This window comes from Lichenostomus cassidix, chromosome 1Ab (genome assembly GCF_008360975.1).
Source record: "Lichenostomus cassidix isolate B80296 chromosome 1Ab, HeHo_3.0, whole genome shotgun sequence".
Taxonomy (NCBI): Eukaryota; Metazoa; Chordata; class Aves; order Passeriformes; family Meliphagidae; genus Lichenostomus; species Lichenostomus cassidix.
The window spans coordinates 428,225-455,472 of record NC_139481.1 but is presented as its reverse complement, the minus strand read 5'-3'; the positions used below and the strand labels follow the sequence as shown (position 1 = coordinate 455,472).

Genomic DNA, 27,248 nt, shown 5'->3' with positions numbered 1-27,248 from the left:
ATTCTGGCCACTCACACTTTCAGCCTTATTTGACTCTCAAAACCAGATTTAGCCTCATCTGAAGTGAAAGAGCTAAATCTGTAACTGCTTCAGATTGGGTTTGCACACTCCAAGATGTAAACCTGGCTCAGCTTTAAAAAGGAAGGGTGAATTGAAGCCTAGCATCCCACTAAGGCTGGGGATTCTTTGTGGAATTGGCATAGGATGTAAATCAGGGCACAATTTGGGCACACATGTCAGATGGAGCCGATGAGCACATTAAGATGCCACTGTGTTAGGAGCACATAATTAGGCAAGATGATTACTCTTCTAGCAGGCAGATGGTAGTCTTCAGCCTTCCCTAAAATCCTCACCCAATTTTTTAAACAGGCATGCAAGATGAACGGGAGAGAATATACAATAGGCTGCATTAACATGCCAGATTGGACTTAGCACCATAAATTGATAATAGTACTTTTGACACGACTGTGACATTAGCAGAATGACCATTATAATTAACCTACATCCCACAACTCCTGTCATATTTTACAATGGCAAAAGGAAGGCCATTTATATTACAAAATGACCTCTGTTATCACCTTGTTTGGAAGGAGAAGGTGTGCCTAGACTAATCACGAGAAGTATAATACTTCCATTTTGAGAAGGAGCTCTTTCATTGCTCAGAACAGATATTTAAGGAGATCACACTGCTGTCTGTCATCTTTTCTGATGCACAGGATGTGTGTCAAGGCACTGAAGACTTCTCAAGAAATCAAGAGAAATATTGCTGTGAGCAAAGATGGTTCTGTTCCCTCCCCTGGTAGTGCCAGATCTTTGTCGTTGTGGAAAGAAACAAAATCTGGAAGCATTTAGTTGATTTCCTGAGGATTAAGACAACTCAGACTTACCACACCCACACCCTTCCCCTCTGCTTTTTGCAATCAGTGATGAAACTTGGGCTCTGCTTTTCCCTTGCCTCTTTTAAAGGTTCTTTGAGTTTCCAGCATAACTCACATTAATCTCTATGCATCCCTAAGAGAACAAAGCCACTCTTTTACATCACAGTTCCTCAGTCCACACCTGTGTTTTATCAATTCTGGGGTTCTGTCAAAATGTCCATTTCAAAGGCTGGAAAGTGGGAGTTGTGCCTGAGTTTGTACATTTTCATCAGTCCCACACAGAATCCCAGCTCAGCTTAAAATGGCAAACCTCAGCTTGGTGCTCTTCTCATGTCCTATTTTATAAAAAGCAGGTGTGGACAATGTGTTAATTTGCATTCTAAATCTAGAGACACTCAATGAAAATAAGCAGTATTCAGCCTTCAGAATTTATAAAACGACCACTTGTAAAAAAATCTAATATTGGTGTTTGAAACAAGGATGTCCCTGGCATTGCATTCCCCCTCTCCTGCTTGACAGAGAACAAAAGCAGCATTGTGTGGGCATTTTACAGTTTATACTGGAGGTAAGTGTTTGCAGCTCCATCAGGACAGCGATTTCAATGAGTGTGTAATCATTTTCAGTCCAGTTTCTATTAAAATAAAGGCTATTTCAGATGGAAGGCTAGAACAGTTGATTTAAACACCTCTCAGTGATAGCAGATGGGGGTTTTAAGCCATACTCTGAGTTGACTTCAAACGGCAGAGAGAAAACCTCACAGGAGGATGGAACAAGCTGCTAAAGACACCGACAGAGTGAAGGGAAGGACACACACCCTGGCAAGTGGGAAAGCCAAAGGCAGACTGAGCTCATCGCTGCAGGCAGGAGTGTCAAGCAAAGATACAGCTGAGCCCACTCACAAGGTTTGCACTCCGTTCTGTTAGTCACACTCATGCACCCTGACAAAGTGTGAAAGGCAGTGTCTGTTTACAAGTTTATTTTTCCAGTGGTTTCCTTCCTTTTCCCCCTTTAAATTTTCTGCAGAAATTAAGTATATTGAGGCTACTGTCAACATGAGGTGAAGGGCTTCTGAGGAGAAGTTTAATGTGTTTACAGAGGAGAAAGGGGAGCACTCACACCATTAAGATGACTGTCACTAAGCTCTGCAGGTACTTAGGCGATGGAAAAACTTCAAATTAGGAGTAAGCTGGACAGAGACATGAGAGATAAGAGGATGCTAAAACCTTTAGGCTAGGAGCAGAGCTTAATATTCACAAAACTGCTACAGCTTTAAGCATCAGTATCAAGAAAAACGTGGGGAAAATATCTCAAAAACTGGCTGTCTGGAGTAATTAGATCCTAGAGCTGAACAGCTTTATGGAAGGGAAAACAGGAGGCAGTGGCTGTGTGACACCAGGGCAGCAGGCTGAGGGGCTCAGGAGCCTCTCTGGGCTCTGCAGTTTGTCTGCCTGGCTCACCGTGTGACAGACAAAGCCTTTTGCTCCTCACTCCGAAAAAGTCACATTCAGGAGGCCGAGGAAGGGACAGGAATGTAGTGAGTTAGCTCAGAACTCATGGCCCAAACAAAAATCCCTTAAGTGAAGGGAATCTAATTGCTGTGCACAGCGAGGCTTGCACTGGATGGTGAGTTGTAGATACTCAAAAGTAGTAAAGCAGACAGTGAGTTGTCCATAAAAGCAGAATAATCACTGAATCTTCACAAAGAGCAGAGAAATCACCAAATCTTCACAAAGAGCACTAGGCAGAAATGGGCATCTCTCTGGGCCAGGATCAGCTATTGAAAGGGCAGGAATGTGAAGGTTGTGCAATGACAGAGCAATGGGCTGTCCCGAGGATCCCCGAGGTGTTAATGTAAGTATTACCTAGCTTGGAAGGCAGAAGGTGTGGAAGGAGCAACCAGACACAGAATATCAGAAAAAAAATTCAGTGTTGGCAAAGAAAAGGTAATGCAATCTGAAGAAAACAATTCTGTGTACTCATGGACATTGCATACATACTGCTAGGAAAAAACTTAAATGGTAGATGACTGAAAATGAAATATGGAACCAAACAGAGAGCATTACATACTCTGCAGAAGTACTGTAGAGAATGACCCAAAGGTTCTAAAATTTAATGGGGGAAGAGAATGTGAAATTGGAGAATAAGGCTAAACAGGTTTTGCAATAGCTGTTGAGCCTTGATACACACATCGGTGATTTTTGGATCTAGTTGATGTGTTTGTGAATAAAAATATTCTCTTCAATAAATAAATAAATTCCATATTGGTGGAATTAGCAGCTGGAGTGAAAGGAAAGAGCAAATCTAAAATCCCTCAATATTATTTTGTAAACAAAGGGGCAGCAGAAACTTTATTAAGTTAAACTGCTATCTTATAAACACATCCTTACTCAGAATCTGCTGGGTGGTTTTGATTAGCTCGAGCAGAGGAAGAAAAAAAAGGATCCTAAAAAGAACAACAGATATTATTAATTACGTGGAGACTGACAAGATTGTTTGGTTTAAAAGAAAAGAGAAAAATGTTTCACAGCAGATCTGAAAAGTCCAAAACTGGTGATGGGTAAGGTGTCTAGCAATGTGGGGGTTTATTGTTATACAAGTAACGAAAACCAAGAGATTTGAAGCTATTTATTAATGGGAAAAACATGACTACGAGTCAGTGGGATGCTTTGCCATGGGAACCACAGAAGAGCTATGCTGGAGCATCCACAAAATAGGATTTATTGTAAAAAACAACAAAATTAATTCTTCAGAGGGCCACTCGTCCCAAATTGTGAGAAGAAAGGTACCCTACAGGCAGTCTGCTTTATGAGACCCCATGAGAGCTTTTGCAATAGAATCAGGATTAGGGTCAGTTTTGAGCATTTCTGAAATTCTCTGAAACTCCTGGAACCACTCCCTGTTCTCACTGGATGAATCAGACTGCATTTCAGGTAAACTCATTCTTTTGTTCTCAGTCTGAGACACTTGTAAGACTATTTCAGCAGCCCTCTTCCCAAAATGCATGCAAAGTAAAAATCAAATAAAAGATTAGATTGAAGGCTCAGGAATAACGAGGCTGAGCATTATTAAATAACCCAGCTAAGCTCTGTTTCAGAAGCACCTAACAGCACTTTTCCGGGGGGATCAGTGGCCCCAGGGAACACTGCAATCTGTGGTAGCTGCAAAGTGAAATTGTACATTAGCTCACAGCTGTAATGGTAAGAGAGGAATATTAAAAATATTCATAACAAATGTGCTTTTTTTTTCTTGGGGGGGAAAGAAAAAAAGAAAGTTCACTTCCTCAGAGATCCAAGAGTGCTAACTGTGATGAAAATCTTTTGCACTCCGGCTAACAAACATTGTCTGCTTTGCTTGACTGATGAAGATTAGCTGACTTCTTCCATTAAAGAAGTTTGTCTTGTATGGGCTGAAGTGACAAGACAATAACTAAGTGCTAATTGTGCATAACCAACACTAAAGATATGCAGCCCCATTATGGCATGCAATAAATGAAGCGAACAACAGAAATATATTAGGCGCTTTAATAATGATACCAGAACCGTGGTTTGGAAAAAAACGGGATGTGAAGGGTTCAGGAAACGAAACCCAGGACAGTTTGTGTCTCCTAAATGGCACTGTGGGATTCTCTGCCTGCCTTGCTGCGAGTGCAGCTCCTCAGTTCTGTGGCAAGACAAAATTGATATAGGACTTTAAATAGCATTAGAACCTATAATTACGTTGCATTATTATATAGTTTAAGCAGTGGTTATTACTTGCCTGGTATTTTAATTTCCCATGCAACATGATGAAAAAGGTCAATTTGGCTTTTTTTAAAGAGCGTAATTGTAGTGTGCTACACTTATTAGCAGCTGTACATTTTATGGTTCTTTAGGGATGTTTGATTTTTAAATGACTGCAGTGTTAAAAAATAATACACTGTAGGACAAGGTGAGTTAGAAAAGCTTATTTAGAGCTGTGGGTCTAGCTTTGTCCTGTTAGACTATTATCTTCATAATTTTTCATTGCTTCCCTAAAAAGATACATCTTGTGTTTCTCCCCAACTGAAGATGAAAAAAAACATGAAAGCTATAAAATGCTAAGTAGGATCTATGTAATAACTGAAAAATAAGTGAAAATAACAGGGACATTAAGGAGTGGCCATAATTGGCTCTCTCACTTCTCAGAGCTCATGGAAGTCACTGGCAGAGCTGCTGTCAGAATGGAGCTCTGGTGAAATCTCTGACAGGATTTGGCCACCACTCTGAATGTCGCTGGTGAAAACTTGGCTCCATTCACCTCTGAAAAAATCAGTTGTTACAGTTTTACCATTTTTGACATTTGTTCTCCAAATGTGCCATATGGGTGATGCTTTAGAACAGGGTGTCAGGTTTGGATCTTGGGATTTTTATAACCTACGGTTTGGATATGGAAATAAAAATAGGACTGTTAAGAGGTCCAATGCTGCTACAGAGGAAATGGTGGGAACAACATCTTTTACATTTAAATGATTACAGTTCTGGCAACAGGAAGAAACAATGTGTACTTTAAAAGAAATACATGTGATAAAAATGAAGAATTAAAGTGAAATTAATGCAATAATGACAAATGGTACTGCTATGCTCTTCTGCAGAAAAGGATCTCAAAGACCTTTATAAATATTAATTAATTAAACCTGACAGACAGCCTTTTGAAGGAGAGGAAGTAACATTATTCTTTTTTATTGATGCGGGATTTGAGGCACAAAAAGTTTTCTGGCCAAGGTCATGAGAGATGTTCTGTATCAGCCCAGGAAATGCACCCAGGGCTCACTCTGTGCCTTGGGTTCCCACTACTGGGAAATGTTTCCTCTGCTCTGGAATGAATGCCACACCAGGGCCGAGATAGCACTTAGCTCGTGGAACAGACCCAAGAAATTCTCTTACCTCTGATTACAAAGCTGACATGCAAAGCAGTCCAGGTGATAAACATTGTCCTTTGCTCTCATCACCATCTCAAAAGCAGGTATGAGCTTACTGCAGGCTGCACAGTTTCCTGTCACGCCAAATAACCTGCAGATACAAAAAGAAATATATTCCTGATTCACTTTCTTTTTTTTTTTTTTTTTATTTATTTAGTTTTTGCCCCCACAGTCTGGTCTTTGCCTGACTTGCCAGCACAGCTCCTTTTGGAAGGCCTTTGGTGGTGCAAGTCTGCCCAATTTACAGCACAAAGACACAGTCTTGCTGAAGAGAGCTTTATGACAGACTCATATTGGACCTATTGTGATGTTATATTTTTTCCTGCAGGTTATACTGACCTTTCTTGATAAAAGAAACATCTTGTTAAACTAAACAAAGCAATGGTAAACACATTAGGGACGTTACATAACTGTGCAGACAGAGGTCAAGCTGTTTGCATAAGTGGGAAGCATCTTCTCCTTAGATCCTGCCGAGCAGGAGAGCCACACAACCTTGGCTTCTGGTGCTGCTTATTATTAAAACACACTTTAGCTAGAAAAGAAATAACACTTGAAAAAGCCAACATTCTTCGCTTTTTTGACATCTAGTGCTAAAAGCTTTACCACCATTATTAAAAGAACATTTTATGAACAAGTCATTTAAATCGTCAGAAAGCATTAGCGGTTCATGCACCTCACAACCCTATACCATAGTTATTGCCATGATTATGTTATTCAGGTAGCACATTAAAGTAAATGAGGCTGTAAACTATATATAGTCACATCAGGAGTAGAAGTATAAAATACTGTAAGAACAATATGAAATGCTGTTTTTGCCAGACATCTATATAATTTTCTTTTTAAATTCCTTTCGCTAAAGATTTTTCAATACTTTTCTAGTGGGTGTATTACACACACAAAAAAACACACCAAAAAAAACCCAACCAACACACATACACATCCTTTTGTGACACAGAAGGATTATAATGAACAAGAAAAAATACGCTAGCTCTACATGGCAGCAATCTTTAAAACTAAGTTTATTTAAACTACTTAATAGTTGTGATGGATTATTAAAAGTAATGCTCTGCTTGTGCATAGCAGTTAATGCTGTTTTTAACTACGAAGCACACTAGATGAAAACGCCACATCTGCCACTTTTCTTTTTTTCCTCAACATCAGGCTGACAGCAGAAAAATATAATGGCTCTCAAGGGAAACACCAAATTAAAAGCAGTTCTAAACTAATGAATTCAAAGGTGCTCTGTAGAAAATTCAGTTTGGTAACATAAAAATGAACACAGTTTTTTAATCACATCCTTCCATTTTACTGAATTTCATGGGTTACCAACAAGCCTACTTAATTCTAAATCCTTTTACCTTCTGCATCTACTTAAGGTGTGCTGCCTACAGAATACATGCCTGGTTAATTTAGGAGTTTTGACCTTTTCCTCCTGTCTGAGCTGCTGGTTACTGTGATCACCTGGAGAAAGGCTGGGACAAGGCCACCCTCACCAGCTCCTGCGAGAATGACTCAAGTCAACTTCTATTTCTGTGAAGTCTGATTACTAAAATTATAGGTTATTTAAGCAGATTATAAATATTCCTTTTGTAAAACACTCTGTTCCAGTTCTATCTCCACCACACAGGGGTTTCACCGAGGTTATCCAAATCCCACTCAGCCTTTCACTGCTGTAAGAAGGACACCAAAGCCAGCTGCCCCCCAGAGCTGTTTGAGATGATTCCAAAGCTCTGCTTTCCTGCACATCTGGGCAGCAGAAGGTGGTTTAGCTGCCTGAGGCAAGCAGGTCAGGCTGCACAGGGCACCAAGGGCTGTAGGGAGACAGTTCCTTATTCCACCTGGTTGTAGTGAAAGCAAAGTCAGGTTTTAAGGCTTGGGTGCAACAGCAAGGTTTGAACACAAAGATGAGAGATCCCACAGCCCTGAGCTCAGTGTAGATCCCACAGCACCTCAGGGCTTGGGTGGCTTTGTGCCACAGCTGGGGGTGTGGGACAGGCTGGGCAGAAGGGACAAGGGGCAGTGTCACCTTCCAGAGCCTCCCTGCAGCTCTGTGTGACTGAAAGTGCAAACCCAGCACTGCAGCCTGCCAGCTGCAGAGCACTGAAACAATTTGGGGTTGTCATCCAGCCCTGAGCAGGAGGAGATTTACTGCACCCCAGTCCACCATGTGCAGACCTGTACAGTCCTGAGATGAGAGACCCCCACAGAACCTGCTGCAGCTAAGCACAGACACATTAAAATTTTCAATTACGTAAAGGGAAGGAGGCCCTCCTTGCTCTTAGTCCTTCTCCACCACACACAAAACAAACATGTGAGATTTATATTAGCTATTGTTAATTTTGGATAAAGCTGTTTATATGAAGAACATAGTTTTCTGCCATTAATAATAATAATAAAAACCCCACAATGCCATTTTGAAATTCTGGACATAGTTTCCCCCAATTTCAATTGCTCTCGCTCCCTGAGCATTTATCAGCTACCTGATTAGAATTTGTTTCCACACAAACCATTGATCATCAGCCTATTACTAGGCAAATGACAGTTAATTACCCACTACATTAACCACTGGGACCTGAGACCTGCTTCTGCTGCCATCAGTCAACATGATAAATGTGGCAAGTTCAGTAATGCATGGCCAGCCCTGAGCTGCCTGCTATAGTGTGAACAACCCTCAATCTCACTTCCAGGCCCAGGAAAATCTATGGCAATCTGCATAATTACAAGCTCTGGGTTAATAACAGACAAATGATTTGTTGCATCTAAACAAAGTCCTTGGAATGGGCCTGGTCTCCTGTGGCTCCCGGGCTGTGCTGTGCCACCGGTGAGATTCTCACTGCAACTCACACACAACGCAGCTCCCACACTCCAGCCTTCCAATTTGTTGCCCTCCAATTTATGGATTCTGCATATGTGATTTTTAATCATTAAAGAACTCTTGAAGCAATATTATCTTAATTATTCTCTGCTGTAGCCAGGGAATTAGGCTTCAGATAAAATTTTCTTCTTCTGTGCACTTTCCCTGCCTCACTGGAGGCTCCATCAGTTTTCATCTACACCTGGACTCTGAAATTCTAATGATGAATTATTGCCCCTTTTCCTAAGAGGGTGAACCTTACAAGGGAACATTTTACTGAACTGTCAGCTCACAGACTGAGTGCGGAGATGCGGAAATCTGATCTAATTTACTGCAAAATGATGCATTTGTTAGACTTTCTCCTCAGTTTTGTCCAAGGATCAAGAGATCAGTCAGGAGCCACCTTCCTGCACTCCTTAGCTCAGCAGTTCATGCTCTCAGCTCTCCACATGCCATTTTGTTTTTCTCCTCTCTTCAAACCTGTTACACAAACAAGATTCTAAAACATGAATATTACTACTGGAGGGGAGAAAAAATTTCTTGACAGGCTAAGTGGAGCTGATGTACCAAGCTAAGGTCTCTTGCTTCGTCTGTTTTACCAAAAGAGTGGCAAGGATTTAATTTCTACCAGAACTCGCAGCAGCTTGGTACCATTCTGTGCTCGAGTTCCTTTTTCTCTGTGGTAAGAGAATGCTTAAACTCGATCACATCTCCTTGCAGATAGGTAGACTGTGCCCTAGCTACCTCAGCAGATTAGAAAACTGAATCTTACTGATTTCACCTAGGAAGAGCAGATGAGAAAATTCTAAAGTACCAGGACAGATCTTTTCTCTTGATAATCGGAACCAACATCCAGAATTTTACATTTATTCCATATATACCCCAACAGAGATTAGAACAATCAGCCACAGCAAAAGCTCTCATTCGTAATGGATTTGAGCAGTACAGAACATCCTGCAGAGAGCTAAAAAATGAAAGACACGCAGAAGCCCTTCTACAAACAAACCCAAACCTGACATTTTGAGCAGCAAAAAGTGTGATTAAGCACCAGGCTATTGATTCTACTTTGGTAGGTTTACTAAACACAAACCTGAAGGTTAAGTACCAAGAGATGAGAAACGGGAAAAAGTTGAGAGGGGAAAGACAAGAAAAACAGAGGAAAGGCAGCGTGGACAGAACACAAAACAGCTGAGAATTTGGCTAAGCTGCACTATTCTCATGAGGGATGTGCTTTCTAGAGGGACCCAATTTAACCACACAGACACCAATTTCCACCCACTCCTGCGGATTTGGGGTGAGGCTCTGAGGCAGCAGGGAGGACCTGGCTCTGCTCATTGCCTGGGGAATTTTCCATCCCAGAACTGCACCGTGGGCAGAACTGCTGCGTGCCGAGATGAAACGGATTTGGGCCGTAATTCCCTGTCAAATTACATGGGACTTTCACGAGATTTAGGATCTAATGTTGTTGGTTACAGCTGCTCCCACAGCTCCTTTCTGCTGTTCCTGTTGTCAGCTGTCCTCTCTAGGATCCCTTGACTTGCTACCAACAGCACTTTCTCCTGCTAAAATTCTGTATTAAAATGTTGCGTGATTTGGGTAGGACGCCTGGGTTTCCAGTAGGAGGACAAAATATCTGTTTGCACAATGGAAAATGAAGGAGAAAAAACCATCTTAAGATAGAGGAATGACAAAGCAGACATTAAATGGAATTTCTCCTGTGGCGCAGTAATTACAGATAGTTTCACATGGTTTCAAATTATTTTTTCGCCTCATTCTCACTACTGGGTTAACTAGGTTCATTAGGGAAAAAATATGTATTTGGGAGCCGAGTTCTAAACCTGCCTTCACCACTAACCGAGTGGGTGACCCTGGAAACTCACTTAATTTTGGTCTCAATTTATTCGTTACAAGGAGGTGAGACCTAATCTTCACATTGTAATATCCCTGCTAGATACTGTTTCTATAAAAAATTGAAATGCTACTTTCAAACCTCAGTTTCACAGTGCATGAGGGATCAAAATAATACACATGCATGGTTTTAAATGTAATCAGACATTTACTGAAATAGACAATCAGCTTTTTTTTCCCCTAGTAGGTTTGTGTATTATTCAGGATTTCAATTCAAGCTGTATGCACTGAAAGACAGAATTTGGCCCTTAGCAAATACTTCAGACAACATAAGATGCTATTTGGAGAAGCATAAAACCACATAAAAGAATCTAAAAGTTAATGAGAGAGACAAAAAAAATCATCTAAGAATCGAGATTAGAAAGCACATTGAAAAGCATAGTTTTGAGAACATGCAAATTTTACATGCTGAGTATTATTTAGATTATTAGATGGAGATTTGTTAGACATTTCTAAGTGACTTCGGGACACAAGTACTACTGGCTTTAAATAGCTTATATTCTCTTACTTCCCACAAGGTGTTTTTGAAAATCCTCCCTGTCAAACTGTGGGGAAAAGGAAGCAGGTAAATTTGTACCACATGCATTTTCATGAATGCCTGGAAAACTAACTTCACTCCCACCCATCCTCCCTCCCCTGGAAGAGTTTTCTAAATGCTCATTGAAATTAAATGTGCTTCCAGCCGAGGGGAGAGGAGAACAAGAGCAGAGTTCCCACTGACCCTGCTGGCTGCACCACTGCTGTCCAGGGAAGGACTGTTGGTGGCTCTGCTTGAATTAACTGAGCTTCAGGAATCAGAGACTCCACAGGAAGAAAGAGAAAAGGTGGGGAACAAGTTGACCAGAGGAGAAAATAGCCACTTTTGAAACAGTCCTGGATTCTGTGCTCTATCCTCAGTGCTGATTGTCCTTGCTTCTCTCATTCCCTCTCCTTTCAAACCTTGTATTGACGAGGCTGAGGTGTTGAAAGAGGGCATCACTATCGAGTTACTGAATGGTGCTCAACGATCGAAGCCCTGAGCCTCCAAGCTAGATTTCCACACTTCCCAGCTGCAGGTGGTTCAGGTGGACAAATTTCCACGAGAGCTGGGCTGTCTGGGCACCGAATTAGTTTAGAAAATGGAAAATTGCAAGTGTCGTAACACGGGAGCAGTTAGAGATCATGGTTTAGATGCTTATCCTGATTAGGTTAAAACATTGCCCCAAATTCCAGATACTGCAAAAAAGATGAAGAATGAGAAAAGTGTGGGAAGTTTAACCCTTGTGTGCCTGCAGCTCAGCCTGCCCACCGATGGCAGGAGGTGCAAATCTCCCTGGGGTGAAGCTGCTGCTCCTCACACCCTTCTAACTACTCAATATTGCAGAAGAAAGTAATTGTACAAAACTGCAGTCCAACAGTTAATGCAGAGGGCTTTTCGCCTTTCTGTACCTGGGGTGTATGATCTGCTTTCGTCACTGTGGGTTGTAATTTATTGTAGACTTCCAGTTTGGTCCATCTGCTTGGAGAAAAATACTTGCTGAACTCTGTCCTACATCTGCTGATGTTCTGAAATCAAGCCTTTTTTTTTCCCTCTGCAGGCTGCATGAAAGAACTCTTTATGCAAAGTTAACGTGGATGAATTCCATTTTCAAACACCTCCAAACCAGATATTCAAAACAAAATATAGATTTACTTCTATATCCTTCCCTAATTAGGCTATTTGAGTCCTGTGAAACAAACTAAGCTTTCAATTCAAGTAAGTCTTACCAGCCTTAATTTTGCCTGGAAAAATTTGAAGCATGACCAGCCATTATTGCTGTAATACCACTTTTCTAAATCTCCAGTTTGAAAAGGCTCTGGGAGGTGGGAATTTTGTTGTTCAGTCAACGGAGTGTTAACTCCAAAGCCTAAATCACACAACTTTAAAAAACCCTTGTTCCTCTTAGGAGCAAATATAGCTACATCGTTTATGTCACAGTCTGCTACCCTGTCCCTTCAGTCATGCAGTCAGATCATCAAACTTTCAGTTTAAAGCTAAAATGCAATTTTAAGGAGGATTCTGGCCTAATTTACTGTCTGCTTTTAATCAAGTCACAAATTTGTTTCATTTTAAATTTTCTTTAACCACTCTGATTGACTCAAATGAAAAGCAGAGATGATTGTTCACGGTGCACAATGATCTATGCCTGATATTGTGGAAATAAATTCAAGTTAAAAATGACCTCCCAATGCACTCAGGGCTCTGCTTTGCACCACCACTCATGCATCGTGACATTCTTAAACTTCTACCAGTAAAGTCAACATCAATATTACATCCATTTCTACAAAGCAACCATATAAACTTCATCTTTCTACACATGCTTTACTTTAAATCATGCTTATAAATCCATCTACACGCACAGGCTGAATCTAAAAATTTGCAGATACTCAGCTGACGTATTTTCATTGTCAAACTCAGGCAACTTAGAGCCAAATTTAATGCTCCAACTCAAATGAGAGTAAGGAAGGGAAGGGAAGAAGAGATCTAGGAAAAAAAGGACCTAAGTGAAGGGAAAGCCTCCTGATGAGCAGTGGCCAAGCTTCTAGCACTTCCCAGCACCTCTATTGTTTCTCCATTGGCTAAGGAGAAAAGGTCTGAGTGGTGCATATGGAGTTTGCCCCTGGAGATGGGGGAAGGGAAGGAAATTAAGGTACAAATATATAATTAGCTGCCTAATGTGAGGGACATAAAACATAGACATTTTTCATTTTGCCCCAGAGGTGACTGAGAATGTAGAATCTCTGGGTAAGAAATCAATGCACAGACTGTCAGGTAAATACATATTGAAATATAAGTGGGGGGTAAGTTAATAGTTCTATGAGGTCATATAATGAAGTCTATAGTTCTTTCATCAGCACTGTGAACAATGCAGTTACTGTTCCTCCCCTGGTGTAATAGCAAAGACGGTTGCTAGACTCTGAAAATAAATTATGCCATGCTTTATTAAATGGTAAACAGCTGTTCCAGCCACAATACAGCACATGCTAATTGAAGAATGCCTTAAGCAGTCCTATAATAAAAAGCTTTTAAGAGTTGGAGAGGAAAAAAAAAGCCAGCATCATGACAGACTTACTATCATGGGTTCCCTTAGTTAAAATTCAACACATGGGTCATTCAAGGTGAGAAATATATTCTGGGAGAAGATCTACAGTAATGAACATTTAAGAATCATTAGCAGGCTCTTTCATGCCACGACGCTGTAGGCAAAGACGTGCTTAGGTAGGAAGTGCAGCCACAAGGTTCTCATCGTGTTTCCATGTCTTGTTTTGCTAAGAGATTTGTATCCAGGAATACAACAAACGTGCCAGGGGAGTTGTGTTTTCTGAGGTGGAGATCCCCAGCCCAGAAACCTCCCTGCTCGTGGGAATCACCCCGCAGAGCTGGGCAGAGAGTGAGAGTTGTGGTGTGAGCTGTGAAAGCACAGAGGGAGAGGAGGGAAGGTGACCCAGGGCTTGGTGAGCCCCAGAGTGACAATGTCCCCTGAGCACTGTGTCACTGTCCACTGAGCACCGTGTCACTGTGTCACTGTCCCCTGAGCACTGTGTCACCGTGTCACTGTCCCCTGAGCAGGTGTGTCACTGTCCCCTGAGCAGGGGTGTCACTGTCCCCTGAGCACTATGTCAATGTCCCTTGAGCACCAAGTCACTGTCCCCTAGGCACTGTGTCACTGTCCCCTTTGCCAGCCTGGCTCTGTTGAGATGGAGGTGTGTGGTACCCAGCAGTTGTCAAAAGGCTACTAGCAATCCAAGGTACACTAATTTTTTTTTAATGTTTAGAGGTCTCTGCTGACCCCTTCACTACCTTTCCAAGCAGCCTTGTGCAAATATCCCCTCTTTGCACCTCAATTTTCCCATCTTTACCTTGCATTAAAGGAGCTGGAAGCCTGGCATGCAAAAGTCCCTCAAGAATCCTGAATGATAGCTACTATGGAAAATATAAATGTATTTATAGCAGCTACTAACTGACATAAGCATTTGCCCAAGAACGACCCTCAGATATTTGGTACACAGACTACAGACACCTCCTGCCAGGGAAATTGCCCACAGAGCCAAACTAGATGTGTCTGAGTGTGGATGTGTGTAAGTGTGAGTGCAAATGGAAACAGCAAAAGAGTTCCACAGGAGAGAATAATAAGGAAAAGAGCCACGTTTTCCCCACTACACAACACAATAATTCCTTGTCCTGTCTTTGGGATTTCTCCTTTAAAAAAAACACCACTATCAGATGAGTGCTGCATGGTGAGCGGGATGGTTTGGGTTTTTTTTTTAAAATGTTTGCAATAAGCAAAATGCTTAGAAATGAGGAAAAAAGGATATGCATCAATCCATTAGATGGCATGCAAATATTTCATTCTGCTCATACAAATCATATGATGCGCTTGCAAATTCCTGCAACAAAGCACTGGTTTAATGGAACTGCTCTTCCTATAGAAATGGAAACAGGTAAAGTTTTCCTTCATTGGACTGTGTGAGCATTTCCTTTATAAATAAAAGCTGCAGTATCTAAGGTATTTCCTTTGTTGTGTCACCTTTAGGACTTACTATTTGAAGTATTCCATTGAAATGGCTATGGCTCTGTGCAGTGTTCAGAATTTTAAGTAAAACCTTAAACAGTTACAAATCAAAGCATCGGGGCACTTTGAAGAAGCACATACACTATATACATTGCATTCTGCATGCATATGCATTGCTGGTATCTATATATCATTGACACATTCACAAAAAAACATTACAGCTTTGGGGGAAAATATTTCAAGCAAAATATAAACATTAAAAAAAATAATATACTTTTCAAAACTCAGATTTCAGCATATTTAGGGCTTATTCTGCAAGTATGCTTTCAAAATGTGTCAGATTCTGAGAGAAATCACCATGACATTTTTCTGACATTAACCCAGTTGTTTTGATAAATATTGCACTACAATGAGAAGATGCATTAATTAAATAATTACGAATAATCATATTTTTTCCTCATGTATTCATTGAATGTTTTAGGTTTTAAGGTATTGATATTTTTACACCTGCATCTGGTTTTATAGCTTCTTCGTCACTCCCTGTGATTTTTGTTCCTTTTCTAAAAAGAATGCTTGAGGAAATTCTGTGCTGTCTCACTCAAATTTATAATTAATGTAGCAGAAAATTATATTTCTAATTAAATAAAACTGAGCATGAATTGAGGCAAATGCTAGAAGCATTATAAACAGCACAAAGTTGGGAGAGGAACAAAATCGCAAACAATGAGCAGGTAATGTAACTGCATATATTAGAAACATCTCAATTATTACATCCACAAAGGCAGAACCTAAAAAGCCGCATTTCATAAGAAGGTGTCATGTTGACATATATTGCTCATTAAAAAAGGTGCCGTTTGTATATGGGTTACTGTTCTTCATATGCATGAATACTGGTAACACTTGGTGGGAAAGGAAAGCCCTGGAGATTTTGTGTAGTTTGAATATTTAATGTAACAATAGTTTGTTCCCTAATAAAGAAAGGAAAGAAATTTGGGAGACGAGGACATAAATTTGCCTATTTATTATGTTGCGCTGGCTGCAGCTGGGTTTCGGCACCCCCTGCCCACCTCTCCAGATCTCTGTTCAAATCAGTGACTGCACAGCGGCTGCTCTTTACTAAAACCACCCTGACTACAAACCAGAAGCTCCCCCAGTCCCCTTTTGAAGCAGAAAATAGCAGGCAGTGTGTATAATATTGGGATGTTCTATATATGTGTACTAACCTACTAGTTATCTCTGCTTACACCGCGGCTGTCAGCAAACTGTCAGCTGGAAAGGCGATAAGGTGGGCAGTTTAAAGAAGATACCGAAGCCTTAAGCTTCTTAATGTGCCACGAATCAATCCCATGAAAGCAAACAACTTGAAAAAGGGTTCTATGTATTTAGGGAATCTCTCAGCTCCCCTGGCCTTGGCTGGAGCTGGCACTGGAGTTTTGTCACCCCAATGACCCCTGGCACCCCGCAGGGACTGCAGAGCAAGGCTGTTCCGGGAGGCAGCTCGCTAATTGAGGAGCTGATCGGGGAGAAGGACCCTGCTCTGCCATGTTAAGTGTCCAAATCAAGCATGACCGAACTGACGTGGCCAAATCGCCGTCTGGAGGCCACTGCAAGCCAGGAGCAGCAGGGCTTTTCACACCTGATGGGGCCTCGCTGTGTCTGCATCAAGTGCTATTAGGGCAGGGATGTGCCACGGGACTGCAGCCCCGATGAGTGCTGCTCAGTGAGCATCAGTGGGATCACTGCTCCCCAGCTTTCCCCAAGGACAGATGTGCCAGAGAAAGGCAGCACTGCTCCAGCTCACAGCCCACCTTCAGCTCCCCTCCACAGCACCCAGCTCCGCTCAGGGGGAGCAATTAGAAGAATTAATTCTTTGTTCCGTGCTGAACAGGGATGTACAAAAGTGCTCAGAAAGGAGGGTGTTTGGGGCTGCTGCCTTTGCTCCAAGCCACCCAAACGGGGAGCTGCAGCAATGCTTTGGCTTCCCAGCTGTCCTGCGGGACAGGGAAGGCAGGAGCTTTCCTGGGAGAGGATTCAGAGCACAAAGGGCCATTAGTGGTGAACTCCTGGGCTGTTCAATCATGGAGGGATGCCTGTCTTCTACACTCCTGAAAATCCCCCTCATCAGCAGTTTGATCAAGGTGACAGAGACAGTCTGGGATTTAATCCCGTCTAGGATTAGAACTCAACAGTTCCTGCCCCACGGTCCTCAGCATGCATCTGCTTTATACCAGAGAAGTTCTTATTTTTCCATACTGTCAGGAGATGCGGCCACAATGTGGTCAAGGTTGTCTTGTCAATTTATCTGTTATTTATGTAGAGCAGGGGCCTCCTGAGCTGCGCTGAGGTAAAATTTAAGCTGAGGAGAAAATATAGCAGGATGGGAGTTGTCAGCCTCTGAAATTCAGTGGAGACACTCACAGGCAAATAGTTAGGGGAATATTTTAAAAGCTCAAGTAAATTTTTCCTGAACAGGATACGTTGCTATCTGATGATATAAAAGCAGGCTCTATAGGACTATCACATCCAGACTTTATTTCTCTTCATATTCTACTTATTCAGATCTAAAAAAGGACTGCACAAACTCAGGGTGTAGCAAGATAACATGATTTAGAGGAAAAATATTGGAGAGAGACTGCAAGGCATTATATGGAGAATATTTCCATATTTACTTTGAAATTTCTTGGGAAACCTGAGCTAGCTTTTGTTTTTTCAGGAATAAAAAACCGTCAAATCAAAACCACACCAAACCCGACATTTTTACTATTCTACATAAGTCCCTTTCCCCCTGAAACTCAGGGAACCTTCTGTGAGAAATATCTATCTGTGGTTTTCATGTGGATTTTTTCTATAGAAGTATGAAACGAGAATAGTAGAGGGAAAATGTCAAAAGCATCGGTAAAAATCATCACATGAGAAATAGCACCTAGTTGTGGGTCACATATACTGTATATATTGTATTACACACCAACTTTCACGTAATTTTAAATGGGGGTCACCAAATTGCATCTCAGACATGACAACAGGTGACTGCAGAGATCAGGATTAAATCTTCCTGCACCTGCAATACCCACAACCCCAGAAAATCTTCACTAACTCAGCAAAAGTTGTCTCACTGTTTCACCACCTTCCCCCTGACACTGTCCCTCTGCTCCCACAGGCAGACACCAGAAATGTCAGATTAAAGCACTGGCAAAGCCAGCATTCCCGGGCACCACTCCAGAGCAGGGCAAACGGGATTTGGGTTGGTTTCTGCTGCTGTTAGGACTCTGAGCCCCTGAAGATGAGCTGATAGTGCAGCTTATCCTGGGCTGCCTGTTGCAGCAGTGAGCAGCAGCACTGCTGCCAGCACAGACAAGCTGGAGTGATGGGGAGAGATAAGAGAGAAGTGTGAATGAAGCAATCCTGTTCCACCGAGGTGCTGGAGAAGGTAAATTTATCCTGCTCTGGACTCTTTCTGTGATATCCCAGTGCTGCCTTGATTTGGGGCAACGAGAGGCTGCTGAAGTCAAGGAGCTCCTTCACATTTCAGAAATAAAGTTTTTTCTAAATTGCAGCAAGGGGTTTCCAATGTTTCCAGCCAGACAGTTACCATCATTTCTGAGGAGTTAAAGATGTATTTGGCACAGTCACCATGGCAAACTCAGGACATGTTCCATTGAGACATGGTCTACTCTGCCTTTCCCATCACCTGTGAAGTTAGGTGGGAAGGTTTTTAGGTTTTTCAGGGGAGTAGGAACTATGTGATCTTTCCAACCCAAATGATTCTATGGCTCAATAATTCTTGGTAGCTGAAGAGATGAGTTTGAAGTGACAACTAAGGACGATGAATGATGATAGATGAAGCAGAGGAGGATTTCCTTTCTATAACAGCTACTGGTTGTGAGAGCTGTGAGGGAGGGGATTAGGACAAAAAATCTTTCTCATTAATGTCATAAGAATGAGATAAGGAATATTCCTGTTCATAATTTACTGTTGTAATTTGCTACCCTGCTGGACCCACTATTCAGGCAGCACACAACCAACTAGACAAGGCCTGAGCTGCAGCAGTTCTCAGCCTGCACAGCGTCGGGTATTCCTCATTTCCTGAAATAAAAATTGTCCTATAAGTTGACATTAGGACGTTTGGGGTGTAACTTGGGATTCTGAGAAACAGACAAAATTCTCAGAAGTTTCTTATGCCCAAATTCTTTGGAAATCTAGCCTCGAGCTCTTCATTTTGATGTGGTTCATTTTAGCATGAGAGGGCAACTTGAGATGATTTTAATTTAAAAAAAATTAAAATTACCCTCTTTACAGACATGCACGTAAAGGGGAAAATAATAAGGCCAAAGCCCTTCATGCTACATTTTAATTGAAGCTGGAGAAGTATTAATCAGAGGGCAGGGAGAGATTTCGGAACAATCAGTTACACATCAGATGTGTGTGAAGCACACCCAGCTCAGCTGGGGCAGCAGCACAGAGCTGGGCCTTGCAAACATCACTCACTGCCCTGCTGGGCTCTGCAGAATTTCCCTCCCAAAGCACAGCTCAGGGCTGTCTGCACACAGCTATGGCCCAGCAGGGTTTGGGTCACTGCTGCCCCACTGCTGAGGCCACTTTTGCCTCTGGAACTCTTCCCGAAAGTTCTGTCAAGGGATTTCCCCACTATTCATTTGCGAGTATTAAACTGACAATGGCAATTATTGATGGATTATTTGCACAGAGAATGGTCACAAATTCTGCCATGTGCTCCCTACTATCTGCTGGCAAAGCCATAGGGGTAAGAGGTGCTCTTTCTGACTGAACTGACCAAAAAACCTGCTAGTCTAAAAAAGGTTTTTTACTTTACCATGTTTGTACAAATATAGGGTTTCCACTCATACCGGATGGTTTTATTATACTGATACAGTATATTCCTATTAGGAGTATTTTGCCAATATTGAATGTCAATATTTCTAGCTGGGCAAGTTTTCATAGCATTGAATATTCCTTAGTTTTATGAAGAAAAGATTGCAGACTTCAGAGGGATGAATCATAGCCACACCAATTTCCTGGATGGGACCATGTGTTACCACACTGCAAGAGTCTGTCTGGAAAAAACCCCAATCTTATGCACAAATGGAACAAATGTCTGATACTAGGGAGAAGCATTTTTTCCTAACAAGAAAGCCTGCTTGTTAACTAGGCTTTGCTTAGCATTTTTATTTTTATTTAGAGTGTTCCCACAGGCCTATTAAATTCCCCTATTCTTAAAACTAATTAAAGGGTATTTTAATTATCCAAGATATCTCAATTCATAGATTATAAAATGTAGAAAAAAACCAACCCATAGTCTGGAGTAATAATGTGCAGCATATTGCAGTTAGAGATATTTCCCCTGGATCATTGCTCTACAGTACTACAGTCTTCCATATTTTCTATTTATTTCAAAAACAAATGTTTCTTTTCAGCTTTTTTTGATTCCAAACTATTGTCCAACCAAAAGGGTTTCATGTGCCATCAAATAATATTTTTGGTTTTTTACATAATCACAGCATCTCTGAGCAAACCTGAGATTCCACAATCAGTGAATACTTCAGAAAGTACAGGACAGAAATTCACATTTGCACCTGTGTTTGTTTCAATGGTGTAAATGGCTGGTTTATAATCACTGAATATTTGCAAACAGCTCGGCTAAACTGCTTCCTGGCACAGACATCAGCTGAAATTAAATATTGCACACTATCCTTGGAATTATGGCTTTTTTCTACCAATAGCTGCACTATACACGGAAAAATATAGACTCCACTATCAGATCACCTCAATTAGAAAAAAAAAATTGACAAAATTCTAGGCTATTGAAAAGAATTCAGTTGAAAATTTTGTGATCTCACATTTAGTCAGTTATTTGTACATAGAAAAGGAACCACAACACTTCAGAGTTTTCTGTCAAATTCATCATCTACCGTGAAAAAGAAAAGGAGGAAGGAGAATCACAGACCACATCTATGATTGTTGTACTTATTGCTCTAATAGAAGCTGATCTAACACCCACTGATTTGAGAAGCAGGAAAAATCCCAAAGTTTTTATTCCTGGGGTGATTTATTTCATGCCCCCAGCATCTGCAACATCGATAGTTTCAGTGAGAGCAGCTAAACTTGGGGAAACTCCCTGCTTGTGCCCAGCCTGCAGCCCTGAGGAATCCTTCTGCACAGCTTCAGGAGGAGGAGAGGCAGCAGAGCTGGGCTTGTGGGTAACCCTGAGGTCACTGCAGTGCCACACAAACAGCCCAAGGCTCTCCCAGCTCCATCCCTGGCTCAGCACCCGTGGGGCTCTGGGGAAAGCTCTGCTGAGCCCCAGCAGCAAAGGGAACACAAAACAACCCAGCAGTGTCACTGCCACAGGGACACAGGGCAGAGCTGCCAAACACTCACAGCCTGAGCTCCCCGCACTGGGAGGCAATCCCTGTGCTGCTGTGTCAAATCACTACATCATGAGCATTTCTCCAGTAAGTTGTATAAATTTTTAAACAAGCAAATATTCTCTTATTGCGCTCAGTAGGTTCACTTGTATTAGGAAGATTTGCCCCAAATGGGCAATAGGAATTATCCTCCTCTCTTTTTTTGTTTACACACATGTGAGAATCACAGAATTACAGAATGGTTTGGGCTGGAAGAGACCTTAAAGATCCTCCAGTTCCAACCCTGCTGTGCACAGTGTATCCACATTGCAGTAAAGACAAAACATAAAACACATCGAAAAGACGGGGATTTAAAATTTCATTTAAATAAATAACTAAATAAACAATTTCTTTTAAATAACTCTGTTTATCTTCTGCACAAGACAAGTGTTGTCCAGTTAGTGTTTGAGAAGTTCAAGTTTCTTCACCAAGTTGTGATTTTGCTAAATAATTGCAAAAGGAAAAAAAAAAAAAAAGGCTTGTTGGTACCCCACAGGCTGACACACATCATGAACTAGCAACTGGAAATTTGCAATGAAGATCTGGGAAGGAGCAAACAAATTCTAGATCCAAATTAGTGACCAATAAGTTGACCACTATTAACTTAAGCCGACATCTGATGATTTAACTGGGCAAGGTTAGCCACAACACAGCACTGGCTCACAGTAAACTGCTAATCTCCCTGCACTGCTAAAACCAAAGCAAAATACGGAGGAATGCACAAAGTGATTCAAATTAACCAGGACCCACTATCCATTTTATGAAAAGCACTGGGCGTGCCTTGCATCCAAAAGCAACAATTTGTTATGCACTGTGGTGCTCCTCAGCAAAACTGTTTAAAAATCTGAAGCATTCCTAAACTGTTTCACTTAAACATTTCTGCAATAAAATCTTATTGAACTGTTGCTTTTATTAATTTTTTACACACTAGAGACCAAGTGAATGCAAGCTGATTTTTTTCTTTTCTCCCTATGTTTTTTTTTTAACTTTACCTACCACTAGCAAATAAACTATCCCTCTTTTTTAATAAAACCATGGCCTTGAGTTTTGGCCCCTTAATAGTAGCCTACATGGTCGACTACCCTTGGTGTTAAATTTTCTTAAATTGTATTTCTGTCAGTATATCATTTTTTTAAGCAATGGACCCTATAATAGCAAGCTCTGTTCTGTCAGGAGTACATTTTAACAGCGTGACACAAGTATTTTTCACTACAGGAGACAAACAATGATATGTATTACATGCAGTAAACATTGCCTTTGGTACATAGGGTTCTCTTAGCATTCATCTGTCTAAAATTTCATTGTGTCCTGCACAGGAAAAAACCCTGCCTCTCATTATCTATTGCCGAGGGCTGTAGGTTTGTAAAGTGCCAACAATGCATTGTCACATTTCTCACAAAACAAGGGCTTGATTGAATATTACAAAAGTGGCAGAAACCCAGCAAGGTGGATTAAGGGATATTTTAATAGTGAAAAAAAATAACAAACCTTTCATGGAGCTGCTTAACTAACAGTAATCAATTTTTTTTTCCTTAAAACAGGCCTCCTTTCCCCAAAACAAGTAGGGACAAGAACTTCATAGAATAAAGCTGGTTTGCACTTAATAGAATCCTGGCAAGAGGAGAGAAAAAATGGCAATTTTTCTGTGGGAAATGCACCCAACCCTGCAATTCTACAGCACAAGGACTGCAGCAGCAGCAGTTCTGAAATTCACAGGGTATTTACATAGGGGCTGCAGCTCAATAGTTAATCAGACTGTCATAGTCCCAGTTACTTGGGAAAATGAGTTTTCCAGTGGTGATGCACAGGAAGTGCCCTTTGGGTGGACAGGAGCATCCCTGAGAGTCTCTGACACCTTTGCCACATCTCAGGTGGGAATACAAGACCTCATCTCCAGCAGGCTCAGCTAGGCTGGGACTGGATTTATAAACAGCTCAACAGTGGAGGAATTCTCCTAAATTCCAAAATCCAGCAGGACTGTGCAGCACTTCCAGAAGCCTCATGGGCTTTGCTGAACCCAAATGTGACTTTCCTGCAGCACCTTAACCTGCAAGCACCATGAATGGGCAACGTGCAGAGAATTGTTCACAAGAATAAAATCAATCAAAGTATACAAAATTACTCGGATGAAAAACCAATGCATTATTCACTTGTTAATTGATCCTTAAAAGAAATATGACTTTTCCCCTCCCTTTGGGGTAGAACCATCATGGTAAGAAAAAGAAAACAAGCAGGATTGACTTAATTTTTTAGAGTTTGCTTAAATTTACTATGCAACAAACCTATCTTCTGTTTTAGACAAATTATTCACAAGATCTCAGTTGTCTCTATTATAAAAAGCAGAGCAGGACATTTTCCCAGCTCCAAAGGGACCAACACCTTGGACAGAAATCCTGCAGCCCCAGGATCAAGTGTAAGGCAAAACTTCCTCCCTCAAAATCAGGAAAGGCTTTTTAGTGCCAGGGAATTATTGGAAAGGGATTACCAGAAGCACTGATTTAAAGCAAGCTAAAAGCATCTCGGTAAGATCATCTGGGCCCAAAGCAGAGAGGGCTGCTGCACACGGGAAAGCAGCAGTCTGCATACAGAGGGTGAGGTTAGAACAAACAGCATGTGGAGCTGGGGAGGGAGAGAGGAAAAAGGGGAAGCAAATGTCTTTTAAAAAGGTGACAAGACTTCTTAAAAGGCTGTTATGGAAATTACCAGGGATTTCTACTTCCTGGGAATATTTTAAATTAAAGGGCTGGCATACAAAACGTCCAGTGGATCGATGAAGGAGAGGCAGATACACAGCTCTTTATCCCAGGCACATAGTTCATTCTGCATCTGATAACTGTTGGCTCTTGTCAGGGCTGTTTAATGGGTGGGGGGGTTAAAGCAAGAGAAATTTACAGCTGTTTCACAGAGACAGAAAAGAGATCATTTGCCCTACATAGCCTTCAAAAAGAAATATAGGGAGTAGCTGGCATTGGTAAAGGCTGAGTTTCCTTGCCAAAGCCTGTAGCCTTATGAGATTCTCTGTGCATCTTCTCAGCCGAGCTGAAGAAGGTTTGGCTGGAACAAAATTGCTTCTCACCAGCAACATCTGCTCCAAGATCTGGAGATCTCTGTCATAACAAAGGCTGTTTTCAGATTCCTGCCCTGCTGTAGGTGCTGAGTGCCAGATGAAGGGGCTGGAACAGGATAAATGGACTCTGCAGGTCCTGCATCCTACTGAGGGGGAATTGCCGTAAGAATGGGGGAATGCAACCATTAACTCCTGTCCAAAGGCCTCTCTGACAAACTCTGCTTTGGCAGAGCCAAAGGATGCCTCACAGCAGATGTTCTGGACAGACTTGTCAATGAGCTGAGCTCCTTTGGCAGAGCAGGGCTGTGAGTGCACCAAAATAACTTCAAGAATCTTTGGCTGAAATTTTGGCACTGGTTGGGATCACAATTGCTAGCGTTTTGTTTAGGAATCTTCCTTGCCTGACCACGCTGGAGCCACCCTGGCAGTCCCTCTGCAGCACCTGAGCTGGGACTGAAGCCCATTTGGGGCAGCAGCAGTGACCTGCCAGGCTCCTGTGAGATTGCCCACACACCCCACAGCCAGAGCAGGTGCCCCATAGCAGAGTCCTGCACGCCCTGATCCATTAGGCAGTTTATCCACAGCACAGGAACACAGAAATAGCTCAAGCTGGTGCCTCTGAGGAGGAGCCCCAACCTCAGGAACCCCCTGGCTTTTGTCACCTCACAGTTCAAGCTCAAGATTCTCTGGGATTTTCCTGCTGAGCTGTCAGCTCCTGCCTTTCTCTGAGTTTCCCCAGGTCCCCAAGGTGTCCCCAGGTCCCCAAGGCCCTTGTTATGCAGTTATGCAGTTATGGAGAGCTGCCTGCACTGGCTGTGTTCCTCCACACTTTTAACTTTTCCTAACCAGCCTGTCCAGGCTGCAGTCAGACCAGTCTGAGGAAGTTCTCCCCAGCACTTCCCTCGCCCTGACTGAAAGGAGCTGTAAAACTGGACAGCCTAGGCTGGGGATGCAGGGAAAGGACAGGGAGCAGGATGGTCTACAGGAGGCCATCAGAAAAGAACCACCAGAGAGAGAATCTGACTTGTTACCACATCAGCCAACACTGCTCAGAGAGCCACTGCCCAGAGCTGTCCCTGCTCTGCCATCCAGCAAACACACTGGAGTGTCATCTCTGCAGCCTGACCTCTCCCACCTCCCCACTGCCTGAGGGGGAATGCTTAGCTGCCCTGCTCTCTGCACCAAAAAAAAAAAAAAAAAAAAATTATTTGACCCATTTCCACTCCTTCATTTCTAAAGAATGTAATGTTGAGGCGTTAATGACAACTCTGTCTTTAACACAGCTGATCTATAAGGACTGCCAGGTAATTAGGTTGCTTGATTTCTTGAGACTACAGAAAAAGCCAGGAAGCCCACAGTGAGCTCACATACAGTAATTGCTGTGTAACAAGATGCTCACCCATCTGCCCAGAGCCTTGTGTCTCATTCACTCCAACTCTGACAGACACAGAAGGCCACTCTGACTTCAGCAGTCACAGGTGACATTGCTAGCAGAGGTTCCCCCACCCGCTGCTTTTTACTAGAGCAATTAAATATTCATGCATTTGCTACTAAGCTTCTAAAGCAGATGAGAAATACTCATAAAACTAGATTTAAATCACCTCACCTCATGTATTTCATCCCAGACACTTCGCAACTGCTGGAAAAGGTGTTGACTACTCCTAAATAAATGCATGCAGGGGTAAAAGCAGACAAACTTCTCCTGCTGCTCACAGCTCTGTCAGTGCAACAGCCTAATGCAAAACAAAGTCCTTGACTAGTGCAACCATCAGGTGTAGGCTGAGGACAAAGCTGGGATCTCTGCTCACCCCCTTGAGCATCAACCTCATAGCAACGGGAGAGCAAGGCGGGGAAGCTAAAAGCAGACAGGATTTTGCCATAGTCATTACTGTGGATCCTTCACCATCCTCAGGCATGACTCCTTTTCTGGTGCCTCCCCACCACAGATTTTGGGTGAAGCCTTAATAAAGCTCGAACATCCATTGTTAAAAGTCACAAACTAGAAATTCTGTGCTTTGGTGCAAGGAGTGACTCGGCTTGTGGGACTTTTTGGAATCACTGCAGCAAGTCGTGAATGATGTATGAAATGAAAAATCCCTGCTCACTGCACACAATTCAGATAGTAAAATCTCCCTGGAGCATTAAAAAAAGCACTTGAATGTGTCATTTTATTTTTGTCCTGTGCCCAGAAGACTCCCTCATCTCCCCAAGAACATGCAGATACCTCAGCTATCACCAGAGAAGGAGAAAAAACTGCTGGAGCTAGAGGAGATGGGTTCAGTTTACAGAGTGTTTCCAGGAAAAGACACAGACCTGGAGCAAACCAGACAGAATTATATTGGAGTCGTGTTCAAGCCTTTCTCCAAACACAGTTTTTTGGGCCATTTTTTAAAGTAATATCTAATCTGATCAGCCTGACTCCATAACTTGATTGACCTTTGGAGATTGAATTAAGGAAGCAACAACAGCATGGTCAATGTAGTTAGGAGCATGAGAAGAAACATTTGATATAAATATCATGTGTGTGACCAGACATCATTTATGTTGGGACAAATACAGCAACATGCTTTCACGTCAGCCCTTTATCCTTCCTGACCCCTTTACTGGAACTTTTTTCCCTGCCTGCCCTTTGGAGGTGACCTTTTAAATCTGGC

At 42.0% G+C, this 27,248-nt stretch overlaps 1 protein-coding gene across 3 annotated transcripts in view; it reads right to left on the bottom strand.

Annotated features, from left to right (window-relative positions):
- Positions 1-27,248, bottom strand: part of LMO3 (LIM domain only 3) — a 54,736-nt gene that overhangs the window by 7,381 nt on the left and 20,107 nt on the right. For all 3 annotated transcript variants that reach the window (XM_085049236.1, XM_085049237.1, XM_085049235.1), the window contains one exon: positions 5,780-5,905. In XM_085049236.1, the coding sequence (XP_084905362.1) occupies positions 5,780-5,905 (126 nt within the window). The remainder of the gene's footprint in view (positions 1-5,779; positions 5,906-27,248) is intronic.